Source organism: Podarcis tiliguerta, assembly GCF_965153285.1.
Source record: "Podarcis tiliguerta genome assembly, chromosome: Z".
NCBI classification, from domain to species: Eukaryota; Metazoa; Chordata; class Lepidosauria; order Squamata; family Lacertidae; genus Podarcis; species Podarcis tiliguerta.
Window position 1 is genome coordinate 7,142,451 of NC_139553.1, and position 16,442 is coordinate 7,158,892.

Here is a 16,442-nt window from a genome sequence, read left to right on the forward strand (position 1 = left end):
CAGCAAAAGCTTCTTCTTCTTCTTCTTCAGAAAATCATATATAATATAAATGTACACCAATATGCTAAAGGTATATTGACATATAGACTCAAAGAGAAATGAGTCCAAGATGGATGGAAGTTTCTAAAAGGAGAAATATTGAAGGCCCAAATGTAGACCATTCCAAAAAGAAACAAACATGGGAGGCATCTAAGGAAACAACTGTGGCTGCATAAGGAGCTCAGAGATGAGCTGGAAGAAAGAGGAAATCACAAAAGAGGCATACACACAGGTAGCCAACAGTTGCAGCGATATGGTCAGGTGGACTAAAGCTCAGTATGAGCTCAGGCATACAAGAGAGCATAAAAATAAAAATAAATAAATGTTTTTTTGGCTATGTCCAAAGTAAGAGGAAGAACAAGTAAGTGGTAGGTACTCTGTATGATAAAAAGAGAGAAATGCTATTGGGTGATAGAGAAAAGGTGGAACTACTCAACACCTACTTTGCCTGTGTCTTCACCCAAAAGGGAAGCACTGCCAAATCTGGTGATAACAGAATAATGGATATAAGGATGGAGCTGCACCCCAAGATAGGAAAAGAGCTAGTAAGGGAACATCTAGCTATGTTGTTGTTGTTGTTTAGTCGTTTGGTCGTGTCTGACTCTTCGTGACCCCATGGACCAGAGCACGCCAGGCACTCCTGTCTTCCACTGCCTCCCGCAGTTTGGTCAAACTCATGCTGGTAGCTTCGAGAACACTGTCCAACCAATCTAGCTATGTTAAATGAATCCAAATCTTCAGGGCCTGATGAGCTGCATCCAAGGATACTAAAGGAGTTTGCGGATGTAATTTCAGAGCCTTGTCTATGAGCTTTGAGAATTACTGGAGAACAGGTGAGGTCCCTACAGACTGGTCGTGGGCAAATGTTGTCCCCATATTAAAAAAAAAAGGCAGGGGGAGAAGACCCAGGTAACTACCGACCGGTGAGCTTGACATTGGAAAGGTCCTAGAACAGATAATTGAACAGTAGGGCTGCAAACGTTTAGAAATGGATGCTGTGATTACTAAGACCTAGCATGGGTTTCTCAAAAATAAGTCCTGCCTGACTAATCTCATTTTTTATGGAGTTGCATGGTGGATCAGAGAAATGCTGCGAAATAGTGTATCTTGATATCAGTAAGGCTTTTGACAAAGTCTCCCACAATATTCTCATGAGGAAGCTTGTGAAATGTTGGTGGAATGTGGTTAGGTGGATTTGTAGCTGGCTGGCGGACTTAACCCTAAGAGTACTCACTGATGGTTCATCGTCATCCTGGAAAGAAGTGACAAGTGGGGTGCCACAGGGTTCTGTCCTAGGCCCATTGTTGTTCAATGTCTTTATGAAGAAATCAAAGGGATGCTCATCAAATTTGCAGATGACACCAAACTGGGAGAGATGGCTAATGTTGAGGAAGACAGAATCAAAATTCAAAATGACCTTAACAGATTGGAGAGCCGGGTCCAAGCTATCAAAATGAGTTTCAATAGGGGCAAATATAAGGTTCTGCACTTAGGCAGGAAGAACCAGATGCACAAATACATGATGGGGGACACCTGGCTTACTAGTAGTACATGTGAAAAGAATCTAGGGCTCTTGGTGGACCACATGCTCAACACGAGTCAATAGTGCGATGCAGCAGCAAAAAAAGCTAATGCTATTCTAGGCTGCATCAACAAGAGACTATGTTGGATATTAGTGAGTATATTTTCCAACTCACAAGGTGTCCAGCACACTCCTCTGTGTGTGTCACTCTGCACAGTGTTGCAAGGCCTTTTGGAGACAATCACCGATGCAATAAACTCACTTCACACCCATGGTTCAGGCAATAAAGTTTATTGCTGGTTTGCAGCTTAATGGTTCTGTACATCATTAGCCCATAAATTAGTCACTAGCATGCTGCTGGGACAGTCCGCTTCTGAAGATGGTTCTCTCCCTCCCAGCAGAGAGAGAAAAGAACAAGCTCAATTCTTTCTCTCACTCTCTCATCCAGGCCATAAGAACTCTGCGCATGAACATTACCTCATGCTTCTGACCTTGAAGCTACCTGCTTCTAGATAGTTTACATGACATGGTGCAGATAAGGAATAACTACTGGTTTCAGTTTCATATATATCCACAGTCTAGTGTCCAGCTTAAGGGAAGTCATCGTCCCACTCTATTCTGCCCTCGTCAGACCACACCAAGCGTGCTGCCTTGAGTGCCTGGGGCATGCATGCATGCATGTGTGGTGTTGGCAGGCCCACAGCATTGCTGATGTTACTTGCACACATCATGTGAACGTACCAATGTGACATGTGCACACCCCGCAGTGTGCACATGCCACCAAGTGGAATCGGGCGGGGGGTCAGCCCCTTCATTTAAAATTTGTGGGTGCCTGGAGATCCAGGGCCATGCATAGTTGCTGCCTATGAAGCACACCTGGAATACTGTGTCCAGTTCTGTCCACCACAATTTAGGAAGGATCTTGACAAACTGAAATGTATGCAGAGGAGGGCAGCTAAGATCAAGGGTCCAGAAGCTAATCCTTATAATTGAAGGAGCTAGTTTATTTAGCCTGGAAAAGAGGAGACTGAGAGGAGATATGATAGCCATCTTCAACTATCTGAAGGGCTGTCACATGGAAGATGCCACAAGGTTGTTTTCTCCTGCTCTGGAGGGTAGGACTCCAGCCAATGGCTTCAAGTTACAAGAAAGTAGATTCTGACTAAACACCAGAAAGAACTTTCTGACAGTAAGAGCTGTTCAGCAGTAGAACAGACTCCTACTAGAGGTGGTGGACTTTCCTTTCTTGGGTGTTTTTAAGCAGAGGTTGGATGGCCGTCTGTCATGGATGCTTTATCTGAGATTCCTCATTGCAGGGGGTTGGACTAGATGACGCTTGGGTCCCTTCCGGCTCTAAAATTCTATGATTCTGTGATATGTGCTTAAATATGCATTGGAGAGATCCTTGATGGTGGTTATGTCACGTGTGAACATAATAGGAAGAACATAGGAAGGAAGTCATGGTTCATCCAGATTTCCTTTGGGGCTGTTTCCAGGCACAGGTCCACACTTGAACATGCCGTGTCATGTCCATGTGCTTCCCACCCTCCCTCTGAGCACTTTCCCCACAAAACCCACTCTCTACCGCTGAATCGGAGCAAATGCAAATCCGCAGAAAACCTGAACTGATGTTTGTTCTGACTCAGAAATAAAGAGTGGCTTTTCATAGAGGAACTGCCAGGGCAAGAAAATAAAAAAGCTCTTACACACAGTGCTTTAAAGCACAGACCTTTGCCTAGAAAGCGTTGGGCAAAAGGTAAGTGTTGTAGCTTGTGCAGAGTTTCATATTGGCTTCTGTATGAGTATTTTAAAGAAAGAATAAAAGGGAGGAACAATACAGCAGACCCCGAGGGATCTAATTAACAGCTCCTGTTTCTTGGAGGGGAAATCCAGGTTTGAAGCTGAATGGCGGTGTCACATCTCAAAGAGGCAGTGTCTGTCTGCCTTCCAGAGTACATCTGCAGAGTGTTCTGGGACGAGGTTGGCGGCAGCCATCCTCCCAGACAGCAGCCTTGCTGAATGTTCCTTTGCTGAGTGTAAGTGGCTCCTAAAAGCCAAGGCACCAGGCTGACTGCCTCGCGGCACTCCCTGGGCAGCCCTGTTAGTTACTTGCACCTTGTGGTGGAGAGCCAATGGTAAGGGGAACTCATTATTGCATCTGCAAAACCATAACAATGCACTCGAGCAACTTGAAAGCACAATGTTTTCAGTCTATCTCCACCACCACCAACAGACAAAGAAGGTCTGGACAAGACAGAATGCCAATAGGCAAAGACTGGAGCATGTAAAATAAACGTAGCAAAAGTAGGGATGGTTTTGCTACTAAGCTTGCCACCTTCTGGTTTTAGGAAATTCAAAGCATTTTACGGTGAAGCTTAAACTGGAGAGGGGTGCCTCTCATTATGAGAGAATCAGCATTCATTGTTTAAAATGCTGCTGTTGTCCGGGTGCAATCGTAGAGGTGAGGGCAATGTACTTGTAACCTGTCCTTTACTGCAAGTTGGGACAGTATTAGCCGCTCTAGAGTGTGTTTTAAAACAAAGAACGTAGCAAATGGTTCATTCTACAACAAATCACAGGGAGGCAGTTGATTACCTGAAGAGTTGTATCACTGAGGTTTCCCTCTCTCCTTGCACACACATAAACACACAATTTCTCTTTTACACAAATGCACCCTTCGCTTAATGTCTCCTACCACCTAACACTGTGCTCAGATTCTCTGCCCAGAGGGCACCCAGATCATTATTTTTGAGTTATCTGATTTCTTTCTGCAGGGAGAATAATTTCATCAAGGACTTTCCCCAGTTGGCTGATGCGTTGATGGTGATCCCATTACCAGTTGAGGAGCAATGTCGTGGTGTGCTCTCTGAGCCACTTCCAAATCTCCAGCTGCTCACAGGTAGGAGACTTGGACATAGTTGCAACTCACCTGAGTTCTAGGTGGAGGGTAGTTCTTATTAATGCCCAGTTGGGAAGGAAATAGTTTAAGCTGCTTGATGGAGTGGTCACTGCCACGTGAAAAGCGCAGGAGAGGCAGAGCCAAAGGCAGCTGGTCTTTCAGCAAAGCCAAATGCATAGCGTTCCTTCTTTCCCTCTGTTGCAGCCCGATGGAATAGCTGCTACAGACTGACAGCTGTACATGAGCCGAGGGAAACTGGTCTATTGGCAGAGCCCTGCTTCTTCCCCTCTCCCTTTGCCCTTCCCACAGATGCCACAATTTTTGTGGCTGGAAATTACGTTTTTCTGGATAATTTCCAATTCTTATGCCATGTTAAGTGATGTTTCTTCTAAAACACACACCCTGTTGGGGCCAATAAGCATGGCTCTGTCTTCATCTTGCCTGCAGCCTGTTCATTGAAGAACCCCAGCAGTGACTATTATTATGAGGCTGTGATCTCTGTTACTGCACTCTTCATAATCCCAAAGTTTGTGACAATGAAATAAGCCTGTGGGAGCCTAAGTAGATAGCTCTCTTCTCTGGCCACTTCCTGCCTCTTGTGCTCTGACTCAAAATTATGTCTTCACAGGTGATATCCGGTATGACGAAGCCATGGGCTACCCCATGGTGCAGCACTGGAGGGTCCGAAGCAACCTGTATAAAGTAAAGCTAAGCACCATTGCCCTCTCAGCAGGTGAGAACAGCCACATTACAGTGACGATTGCAAGCTGGGAGACAGCTGTAGTTCTTTGCCAGAGACGTCTGCTGCAACTTGCAATGGTTGCAATGGTAACTTCTCAGTGGCAGTGTTTGAAACTCCCATTGTTCTAGGAGCATTTTGCGACAAGGTATTTCATTAGTGCGAGAAGTTTCTGAGCTTTCGGTGCAGAACTGTGCCTAAGATTTCAGGTTAAAACTGCAGATTAGGAGGAAAGGGGGAACTTTTTCCACCTCCCCACTTCCAGCTGCTCTCTGAAGACTGGAGAAGACACCCTCTTAATAATATTAGGGGGGTGGGCAGGGGAAGGACTAGAGCATGTGAAAAATGAACATAATATTTTGGCTGCAGTTCATTCATTTTCACTTTTGTATTCTTGTTGTAAAAACGTGCACCTAGACATTCCATTGCTGCACCCATATTGTAGGTTTAAGGTCCCATTTAGCTCCTAGATTTCATGTCTCAGCTTCTAACATTGCTCAGTGGTGATACATGTGTCACACACATCCATCAACTAGCTTCCTAAAAGACTAGCAAAACACATGCCTGGCTATTGATCAGGGATGGGCATTTCAGCAGTTTCTGTACACATCTGCAAGGGAAGCAGCATTAGGGATACAGAACAGCATATTGTCAGCTTACAGCAGATTCACTGAAAATACCGTATTTTTCGCTCTATAGGACACACTTTTTCCCCTTCAAAAATGAAGGGGAAATGTGTGTGCATCCTATGGAGCGAAGACGCCATAGCCCCGTGACTCTCTCCCGGCTGGAGAGGTGACGTGCGGCTATGGCAGGAGCCTCTCCGCTGCACGCCTTTCCGCTGCTCCCCGACCTGCTCTTTGGGGCTGGTGGTGGGCTTCCCCCCGCCAGCCCCAAAGAGCAGGTCGAAAGGAACCTGAAGCCTGGAGAGCGAGAGGGGTTGTTGCGCACCGACCCCTCTCACTCTCCAGGCTTCCAAGGTAGCCGCCTGAAGGCGACTGAACGCACCTTAAACGGCACCTTGCTTTAGAGGGAGAAACAAGAGGGGGGAAATTCTCCCCCTCTCTGCGCAGCGCCTCCTGCCGCTTCGCTGAAGGGGCGCTGGGCAGAGAGGGGGAGAATTTTTTTTTCTTGTTCTCCCCCTTCTAAAACAAGGTGCGTCCTATTGTCCGGTGCATCCTATAGTGTGAAAAATACGGTAATTGACAAGACTAACTTAGGTCTGTTAGTTTCAGTGGGTCTGCTTAGGTGGCTATAACCTGTAGGAAGCTGCCTTATACTGAGTCAGACTATTTGTCCGTATTGTCTTCATTGACTGGCAATGGTTCCAGGGTCTCCCTGGGGGTTGAACCTGGCATGCTTTTCATGCAACTCAAGAGCTTTACCTCTGAGCTAAAACCATGTCTTTAACAATGATTTAAGAACCTAGTCCTCATGGTTCCATTTAGCTCAGTATTGTCAACCCTGACTGGTAGTGGTTCTCCAAGGCTTCAGGAGTTCTCATTGCCAGCCCCACCTGGAGATGCCAAAGCTTTAGCCTGGGATCTTTTGCATGCAGAGCTGATGCTCTACCACTGAGGAATACCCCTTCCCTAATAAAGGATCATAAGAAGCGGCCATATTCTGGTTCAGGCTGTTTATCCATCTAGCCCAGTAATGTCTAGTCTGGCTGATCTCTGCCTACTAAGATTCTTTCATATCACCATTTACTTGGTCCTTGTAACTGGAAATGACAGTGATTGTCCTTGTGGTCTTCTTCCCGTGGCCTTCTGCAGGCAAGGCCTATTTTCAGTAGCAGACAGTGAGATGGGGCAGTAAAGATGCTGCTGTGTAGGGGGAGGGGCAAGGTGGTATCAAAATTGGTGCTATGAAAACACACCAACACTATAATAGCCCATGGAGAAGAGGGCTATCTGTAGCTAAGCTCTACTTCCAGAGGTGAAAGCAATAATGCTTCTGAATCCTAATCGCTAGAAACCACGGGAGGGGAGAGTTGCTGTTGCACTCAGGTCCTGCTTTTTGGTTTCCATGGGCATCTGGTTGGCCACTGTGAGAGCAGAAAGCTGGGCTATTGGCCTGATCTAACAGGCTCTTCTAATGTATTGGCTCCACTGTGTGTTTGCCCAGCACTGATCTCTACGCTTGCCCTTCCCACTCTCCGTACTGTCAGAAAGTCAGGCAAGTGCTGCTGTTCCACCCTTCTGTTGACTGCTGTATGTGCTCTACCACTGAGCTACAATGCCTCCCTCCAAGGCTAGGGTTATGCCATGCCTCTGTCTATAGCATTCTGCATAGGTTGGCAGCCAAAGCAACAGAAACACTAGGAATGTTGCTTATCACAAACAAGAATGTGCTCATTTTTTTTCCTTTTGTTTTTGTATTTACCACCCAATATCTGTGTAAGGCCATTAATTTCATGTTCCCATTTTTCAGATGAAATGCCTGAGGCTGAGAGTGACTTGGCTGAATTAATCAGCATGTCTATAACATATCCGAACTCAGGTTTTCTGAGTTCTCTTATTTTTAAGGACAACACTGTCTGATTCTACTTACAAAGTACGGTCATCAGGCACTCTTTGCCTAGCTGTGGCATCAGAGTGTTATGGTGATGGTTCTTTAGCCCTCTGCACACTCCCACCAGAAAACATGAACTATTCTGTGTTTTACACAGTGCATATTTACATTGTGCAACTTGCACACATGGAAGAGAGTAATGGCCACCAACCTGGATGGCTTTGAAAGAGGATTAGATAAATTCATGGAGGTTGAACTGTTATCTATGAAGGCTACGCTCTGCCTCCACACTTGGAGGCAGTATACTTCTGGATCCCAGTTGTTGAAAACCACAGGGTGGGGATTGTGGTCAGATCCTGCATGTGGGTTTCCCACTGGCATCTGGTCAGCCACTGTGAGAACAGGACGCTGGACTGATTCAGCAGGCTCTTCTTATGTCCTTATGGTGTTATCCCATTTTTTGGAATTGGTTTTGGGCCCCATTTATCTAAAAGGCAGCCCCACTGAGGACCCAGTGGCAGGTGATAAACAAATACTCACTGATCTTGCTGTGTGGGTTGCTGAAATGGCTGCATTGAAGGTCACAGTCTTGCAAAACAGGTCCAATGGTGTAGGTTCGAAGGTGGGCATGTGCAGAGGGGTAAAGAAGAGCAAGCTTCACCTGAGGAGTCCTTACGGAAACAGCAGTGCAGGAAATAGTGCGTCCAGTTCCGCTTGCCAAGCACCAAAACTGGAATTTGTAGGAGAAACTAATTGAGAAGGAGGGCACATTGAGCAATTGGTCAATAGTGTATGTGAATGGTATTCCAGGTTCCCTTCTGTTGCATCGTTTCTTAACTTAAAAAATATATAAAATAAAATAAAATCTGTGACATCCCTCCTCCTCCTCCCTCTTGGCTCTTACAGGATTTTTTAATGTCCTGAAGATCCTGAACAAGGACAGCAGCCGTGAAGAACTGCTCTACTTCATTCAGCAGTATGGTTCCCACTACATAGCAGAGGCCCTCTACGGATCCGAGTTCAGCTGCACCATCCACTTTCCCAGCAAGAAAGTACAGCAGCAGCTCTGGTTCCAGTATCAGAAAGGTAAGACACCCCTGGAAGCTAGCAGAAGTTTTCTCGCTTACTTCCACTTTGCTTTACATATCACAAGTTCTGCATATTTCCTTCTGTTGCATGGCTGAGGAGAGGGCTCCTTTCCAGTGCAGGAGCCTGGGGCCACCACTTTTTTTCTTCTCCCAGATGCACACCTCTCTCCCCTCCCCCCCAACAAGTCCATCTGCGCTCCTTGCTTTCCGCCTGCAAGGCTTTCGCTTGCTGTCCTGTTTCCGAGCCCAACGCGCTGCGATCCTTGTCATCTGCTTGCCAGCCCTCTGAAAATTGCTGAGGGTGATTTGAGTAGGTTTCTATAAATGTGACATAATTGAGCTGTCTGGGAATGGTTCCGTTTTATCGCTTGCGACAATGACGGTCTTTAAGGAAGTATATTAATTCAGCAGCAGACTCATTGTGCAGTGCCATAAATAACCAGACACATCATTAAACAGGGCAATAAACTTTGGGACTTTGAAGTGATACAATTAGGTTATATTTCTAAAAGTTCAGCGATTTGCAATAGCCAGCTTGTTTGCCGCCTCCAGAAAACTACATGGCCACCTGGTTTTTGCAGCTTGCCTGCCACTTACCGTTTTTCAGAAAGTTGGGCCACTGCTAATCCCAGTCTCCTGCTGGTTAAATTGTATAGCTTGTTGTGAAAACAAATCTCCAGGAATAATTGATCAGGGTCCATCAGCATAAAACCCCATTGTACATAAGATAAAGATCCTCCTCAACACTCTGTTTGTTGGTGACACAGGATGGAACTGCAGTGCGCTGGAATTGGGGGGGGGGGGGTTGCTCCCTAGGGACATTTGCCTCACTCCTTATCTGCTGGTTTATAAGGCTATTAGCTATGATAGCTATCTACTGTCTGCAGTCTGGGATTGGGCTGTGCATTGCATTCAGGAGAAGAAATGGAACACTGCGAGCATAATATACTTTTAAAGTACATTTGAAGCATATCACCCCCCGCTCCCAAGAATTCTGGGCACTGTAGTTTGTTATAGATTGATGGGAATTGCAACTCTGTGGGTGATAAACAGCAGTGCACATAGTTCTTGGGTGGGTGGGAGGGGAGTGTTTCAAATGTGCTTTAAAGTTATTGTGCATAGACAAGTTATTGTGCATAGGCAACCTGATGCAAGACAGTGCAGGTGAATGAAATCCACAAATTGGATGCAAAACAGTGTGACCCTCCCAACCATTTCCTGGACAGTCTTTTCCCGTCCTGTGTTTCCCTATGTGTTGTGTTTTGTATAAAATGCATTCAGAACTCATCTAACCCATTTGCTTCAGTCTTAAACAATGATAAATGACAACTTGCCTTACTAGAGAGTGGGGAAAAGTGAGTGTTTTCTCCTCCTTCCATGTCATTGATCTTACCCACTGTGTGATTTCTCAGGAGACTTAAAAATTGTTGATTATAATGATGGTATGAATGAGTAAACTAGACTGAATGCTGTAGGTTAGCAGTGCAGGTTTGTGTAGTAAGTCCGGTGAAGAGCTCAGCTAGGTTGAGGGATTTGTGCTTCAGTGAATTCCACTCTGTAGCTTTCTTTAAAAAAAATATGTAATGTCCTTTCCCACAAAGAGAAACCTTTACTTTTCTGCATCTCGCTTCTTTACTGATGACAATTCAGCAGCGGTTTCCAGTGTGGCGCCCATGGGCACTTATGTGCCCACAGAGGTGTTCCTTGGTGCCCACAGGGCTCTCCATTCCCAGTGACCTTAAGTTTGGAAGAAGAATCCAATAGGATAGTATCTGTGTGTGGTGCCCACAGTCAGTTCTCCAGTTTGCCAATGTGACCATGGGGAGCAAAAAAATGGTTGTCACCCCCTGACCAGCAGAAAGATTTATTGTAAAGTATACAAATAAGCATCTTTGCATTTTGCTGGTTGTTGTGGCATTTTTGCTTTCAATAACCTGGCTTTCAAATAATGTAGAGTTCCTTCTTGGGAAGTAGCATAACAACTGTAGCTGAGAGGGTTTGTGAGGGTTGAAACCAGGTTGTTGTTTCTTTGCTTATCGTTTTTTTATGCCTTATTCTTCCACAAAAGAGCCAACCATTGTTATCTTCTCTCCACCCACCTCACCCCCAACCTCACAATCCTGTAAGGCTGAGTGTCACCTAGCAAAGCTTTGTGGCCGAGTAAGGATTTTAACCCAGGAGTCACTGCTCTAACTCCTATACCACACTGGTCCTCAGTTATATACTAGTTGATTGAAACCACAAGACCAAGACAACAAAACACCAATGAGTGATGGGGACAGCCATTACAGCAGCTACCGTCTGCCTCAACCATACCATCCTAAACATATGCAGCTGTCTTGGACTGATTCATAATGCCTACTCTGAGTAGCTCTCTCCATGTTCTTCCTGAGTTTGGAGATGCTGGGGATTGAACCTGTTGCTGATCCTATATACCTTAAGCAACACACCTAAGGAAAAGGGCAGAGAGTTCCAAGAGGGAAGATTAGTGGAATGGCTGTTGTCATCACAGAGACACATCTCCACCGCTCTAAAACAGAGATGGGGAACATTTAGCCTTCAAGAAGTCCTCCAGTTACCATCATCCTTGACCACTAGCCACACAGAGAGAGGTGAGGGGGGTGGCAGGGAGTTAAGAGTCCAGCACCTGAAGGGTTATGGCAGGCTTCCTCAACCTTGGCCCTCCAGATGTTTTTGGCCTGCAACTCCCAAGATCCCTAGTTAGCAGGCCAGTGGTCAGGGATGATGGGAATTGTAGTCTCAAAAGATCTGGAGGGCCAAGGTTGAGGAAGCCTGGGTTACAGGTTCTCCAACACTGTTTTAAATTCATCACACAAGATCTACCAATATTGTAAAATGCTGTAAAACAACACACTTGGTGACAAAGATGTCACAGCTGAGCCCTGGGTCACCCCATTAGTTCACCATTTAAGCACAAAATCATGTTTATATAGGTGTGCTGAGTATATCCTCAGAAATTGACTACGGGATTAATTTCCCTGAGATTCAATGTCCAAGTTTGAGAGCTACCACTAAAGGTGTGTGTCCCTGATCTAGGTGAAGATACACAGAGTCCTTTATTGGAAGATTCAGAGAAGAGCCATAACTCAATGGTCGAGCATCTGCTTTGCACACAAAAAGTTCCAGGTTCAAACCCCAGAAGCACCAGGTCCCTACCCAAAACTTTTCAGAGCTGCTGCCAGTCATTGTACACGATACTGAGCTTAATGGACCAGTGGTCTGAGTCAGTATAAGATAGATTCCTATACACCCAAAACACATAAAGAAAATATGAATTCTTTGCTTCTTAATGCTTTAGAGGAGATGGTGGGGCTCTTCTTAAATGGCCCTAACTTTACCTAAAATTTCTGCTGCAGCTGCTGCAAAAAGGAGAGAGAGATTGTGTTCAGGCTGCTTCTCTTTGTGTTTAAGAAATAATAGGAGCCAATACAATAAAGGAAAAGAAACCCCTAATATCTGAGTAGCAGGGAGTCAAATTTGATGAAGTTACCCTGTGTACGCCCACAGGAATTTCTGCTTGCTGCTGTTGCAATTACTGCATCTCCTAATAGCACAAGAGAGAATGCTTCTGTTTCTTCCCTACCTACCAAGCATAATTTGTTTTTAAGACCTTGTGAAACAGACCTGCCATTAAGGGGGAGGGAGGAGGCGAGAGAGGAGATGAAGTGTTTTTAATAACACCAGCTTTTTCTCTTCTTATTATTTTTGCAGTGAACATTTAATTCAATTTCCTCTCTATTACTCAGCCTTCTAAAAACACAATGCACCCTCAAGCACACAGCCAGAAACAAAAGGCACAGCAAAACACATTTCTGCAAGTGACAAAACAGTTACCCAGCTGTTTATTAATCCACATATGTGTACAATATACCAATAGCGAATGTGGGTGAATGAGTGCCTATCAGTGTTGGAAGCGAAACAGGGGCCACCCCCACACCAAACTCAAAATGGTTTCTACAACACTTAGGTGTGCCTCCCTGCATACACAGACGTGTAGACATGGTGCTGTGGGTTAAACCACAGAGCCTAGGACTTGCCGATCAGAAGGTTGGCGGTTCAAATTCCCGCAACAGGGTGATCTCCTGTTGCTCAGTCCCTGCTCCTGCCAACCTAGCAGTTCTAAAGTATGTCAAAGTGCAAGTAGATAAATAGGTACCACTCCAGTGGGAAGGTAAATGGCGTTTCCATGCGCTGCTCTGGTTCGCCAGAAGTGGCTTAGTCATGCTGGCCACATGACCCGGAAGCTGTACGCCGGCTCCCTCGGCCAATAAAGCTAGATGAGCACCGCAACCCCAGAGTTGGTCACGACTGGACCTAATGGTCAGGGGTCCCTTTACCTGTAATGGGATGAGATGTGTGGAACCAAATGTAGCCCCAAGGGAGCTGACCATCCTCAGCTGTCCAGAAGGGAAACAATACTTCATCTCTGGTGAAAAAGGAAAATGGACCCAAGGAGCAGAGGCATTCCTGTTAGGGGCTGAGGATATGATTCAGCATTTGTTTGAAATTAATGGATCTGTGGGAGGCCCTGTTTGTATTATACATTCAGATCATTATCATACTACTTTAAGTGCTCATCACTTCCCCCAAGGAATCGGAAGCTTGTTAAACTGCAGTTCGCTATTCCCCTCACAGAGCTAACAATTCTCAGAGTGGTTTAACAATATTTTTTGTAAACTGCTTTGAGGATTTATTACAATTGAGCAGTACTGTCAAACCTCAGAACTCAAACGTAATCCATTCCAAAAGACCACCTGACTTCCGAAACGTTTGAGTTCAGAGTCACGGCTTCTGATTGGTTGCAAGAGCTTCTTGCACTCAAGAGGAAGCTGCGTCAGAAGTTCGAGTTCCGAGGAACGTTTGAGAACCGGAACACTTCCGGGTTTTTGGCGTTCAGGAACTGAGACGTTTGGCAGCAGAGCCGTTTGAGTTCCGAGGTTTGAGTGTATATACATTTTATGAAAATAATAGTAATATTTCCCTCTTCCCTGGGAACTGTGGTTCTGTGAGGGGAACAGGGGTCTCGTAAGAACTCTCGATACCCTTGTTGTTGTTGTTTAGTCGTCTTAGTCGTGTTCGACTCTCCGTCACCCCATGAACCAGAGCATGCCTTGGAAACCCTCCCTTTCTTCTCAAAGCTTCTTCTTTTTTATGTCCATGGAGTTTTCTTGGCAAAATACTGGAGTAGTTTGCCAGTGCCTTCTCCACTCAGCACCCTTAGCTTACCACATTTCCCAGGATTCTTTTTTGGGGAAGCCAAGACTGTTTCAAGTTGTATGATCCTGTTTTAAACATATAGCCCATGTGAATCATCACTCAGTAAGAACTCTGGCTTAGCAGCTGCTTGCAAAAGCGATTCTCTCCTCACCAAAGCAGGAAAGGCCAATTCAGAGAGTTCTGCTCTGCCAAGAGAGGCACGTGGACTGCAGCTGGGGTAGAAACGTCCTGTGTCTTCCTCCATCTGTGCTGAAAACAGGACAGCAGAGCAGATGCAAAGAGCCCCCCTCCCCAACACACCATACAGCGAGCATGTGGGGTGGACCTCTGTGAATCGCAAATGCACCATAAACTAAAATGTGCTGTTCCTCTCCTCTCTGCCCATTTGCTGTCGGGAGAGTGGAACAGATGGTGGGCTTTGCTTAAACTGCAATGTGGCTGTTTGGCTAAAGCCAAGGCAGTCAAGTGCTCTGTCAGCAGAACAGAGTGGGCTTTAAGTCCACTTAAATGAACCTATGGCTTTCCCAAATGCTCTCTGTAGTGGGATATTGACTACAAAAGATGCTCCCTGGAACAGCGTATGCGGCAAGTGCTTATTTATAAAACACAATATTGCTTCTGCGAATCAGTCTGGCACAGGCTGTGTGCAACAGCCAGCTCATAAAAGCAAACATTTCAAAATTGCAAAAAAAAGTAAAAAAATAATATTGATAGGCGGCAGCTATAAATATAATGTTTATCGAAGGGCTGTGGGTGAAGGCAGCACAGCAATTAGACAGAAGAGACACACACACATAGCCCAATCCAGGTGATTATTTGCAGTCTCAGTTGTTTCTACATACTGAAGCCATTCTTTGTCTCTCGGTTTGGTATAAAAGCTCACTGGCAGGGCCCACCCATTAAAGCTAAAACCCACACAGGAAGGGGCATTCCACACCATCAGCTTTCCATTTCATTCACACAACTGGGATTGTGGGTCACTGTCGCTGTCTTTGGGATATTACCATAAATACAATCCACCTAATTTAGAAGCAATAGTTGGCTGCAATCAAATCTATCTTAAAAATAAAAATAGTACCCTTTCACTGTGCTGTAGATCATTATGTAGTATCTCATGTGCAATCCAGCATGAAAAGGTCTGCTTATGTTGGAGCTAAAGCAAGGTTCTGTTTCTCCTGATGATGAAACTTAGAAATATAGCAGCTTTAAAAAAAGATAAGGTTTGGGTAAGGGTCCCAATAGCAGAGAGACAAGTTCTCAACTCACCAATACTATCACCCAGGTCTTCTTTCTCCCTAACTATGCCCTTTTAAAATGTGTGTGTGTGTGTTATTGGGTTGTTTTTGTTTTTATTTTGAGTATGTATTTTGTGGTTTTATATTCTGATTTCATCCTGTGAGCCGCCCTGAGACCTGCAGGTATGGGGCGGTATATAAATTTAATAAATAATCATAATCATTATAATATGAATATTATTCCCCTCTACTCTCTTCACATCACACACTTAACAAAAATCACACAACTCTGCATGTCATTAAGAGAACGAACACAAACGAACACAGTCTGCAAAATTCATTCCAAGTGCAGAGTCTGGGATCTTTAGGACAGAGTTACAGAGCCACACTAGCACAGAATAAGATCTGTGGTGTTTTTAGGTGCTACAGTCAGGCAGCTGTGTTTGTGTGTCTGGGTTGTGTCCCCTAATTATTCACACTCCTGCACTTTTTTGGGTGCCCATCACCTTAACTGTAACCCTGCCTTTCCTGAACTGTCTTTGGGAGAAACTAGAAGGAAGCTTGAAGAGAGAGCAGCCTGCCAGCCCCCCTTTCCACAAGAGTAAATTAGTAGGAAAGGTATCTATATATCCAGCTCCTGCAACTACAGTGGGAGCGTAGTGATCCTCTCTGCTCTACATAATACCTGTCACATCCAAAGCATTTCAGACCAATTAATGCTCCACTCTTGCTTGGCAGAGCCAGAGCACAAACACATATGAAGTACCTTGGCCTTCCCCAGCCCACGTTGAGAATGCAAGGGCCGTGATAACTGGAGCTTTGGCGAGCTGTGACTTTTTTCCTCCCTCCAGCAACCAAGCCACTACAGAACCAGCTTGAAATCATTTCCCCTGCCCCGGCATTTTTGCAAGGGCACCGCTGGAAGTTAACACCGTTAATTCTGGCGGATTAACGCTGGGCAACTGTGTCCTATTTATGCTTAACAAGCTGGTTTCCTTTCTCTCTGAGACATTTCGGTTACATCAGAGGGTGTGTTTCTTGTCCTTTTTTGGGCATGCCTAGGGTGTGCTAATTCACCCAGCTGTGGTTTCACGCTTCATCTGACCCAAGCCATATGCCCATTGGCTGATGCGCAAACCCGTCTGTTACCTTAAATAAGGCCTAGCGG

The 16,442-nt window shown here is 45.3% G+C and overlaps 1 protein-coding gene across 5 annotated transcripts in view; it reads left to right on the top strand.

Moving 5' to 3' along the window:
* Positions 1-16,442, top strand: part of ASTN2 (astrotactin 2) — a 656,733-nt gene that overhangs the window by 468,159 nt on the left and 172,132 nt on the right. For 4 of the 5 annotated variants that reach the window (XM_083422898.1, XM_083422897.1, XM_083422899.1 and 1 more), the window contains 3 exons: positions 4,336-4,460; positions 5,089-5,193; positions 8,620-8,799. In XM_083422898.1, coding sequence (XP_083279024.1) covers positions 4,336-4,460; positions 5,089-5,193; positions 8,620-8,799 — 410 coding nt within the window. Of the gene's footprint in view, positions 1-3,759; positions 4,023-4,335; positions 4,461-5,088; positions 5,194-8,619; positions 8,800-16,442 lie in introns of those variants that run through there. The other variant, XM_083422900.1, reaches the window with a different exon arrangement.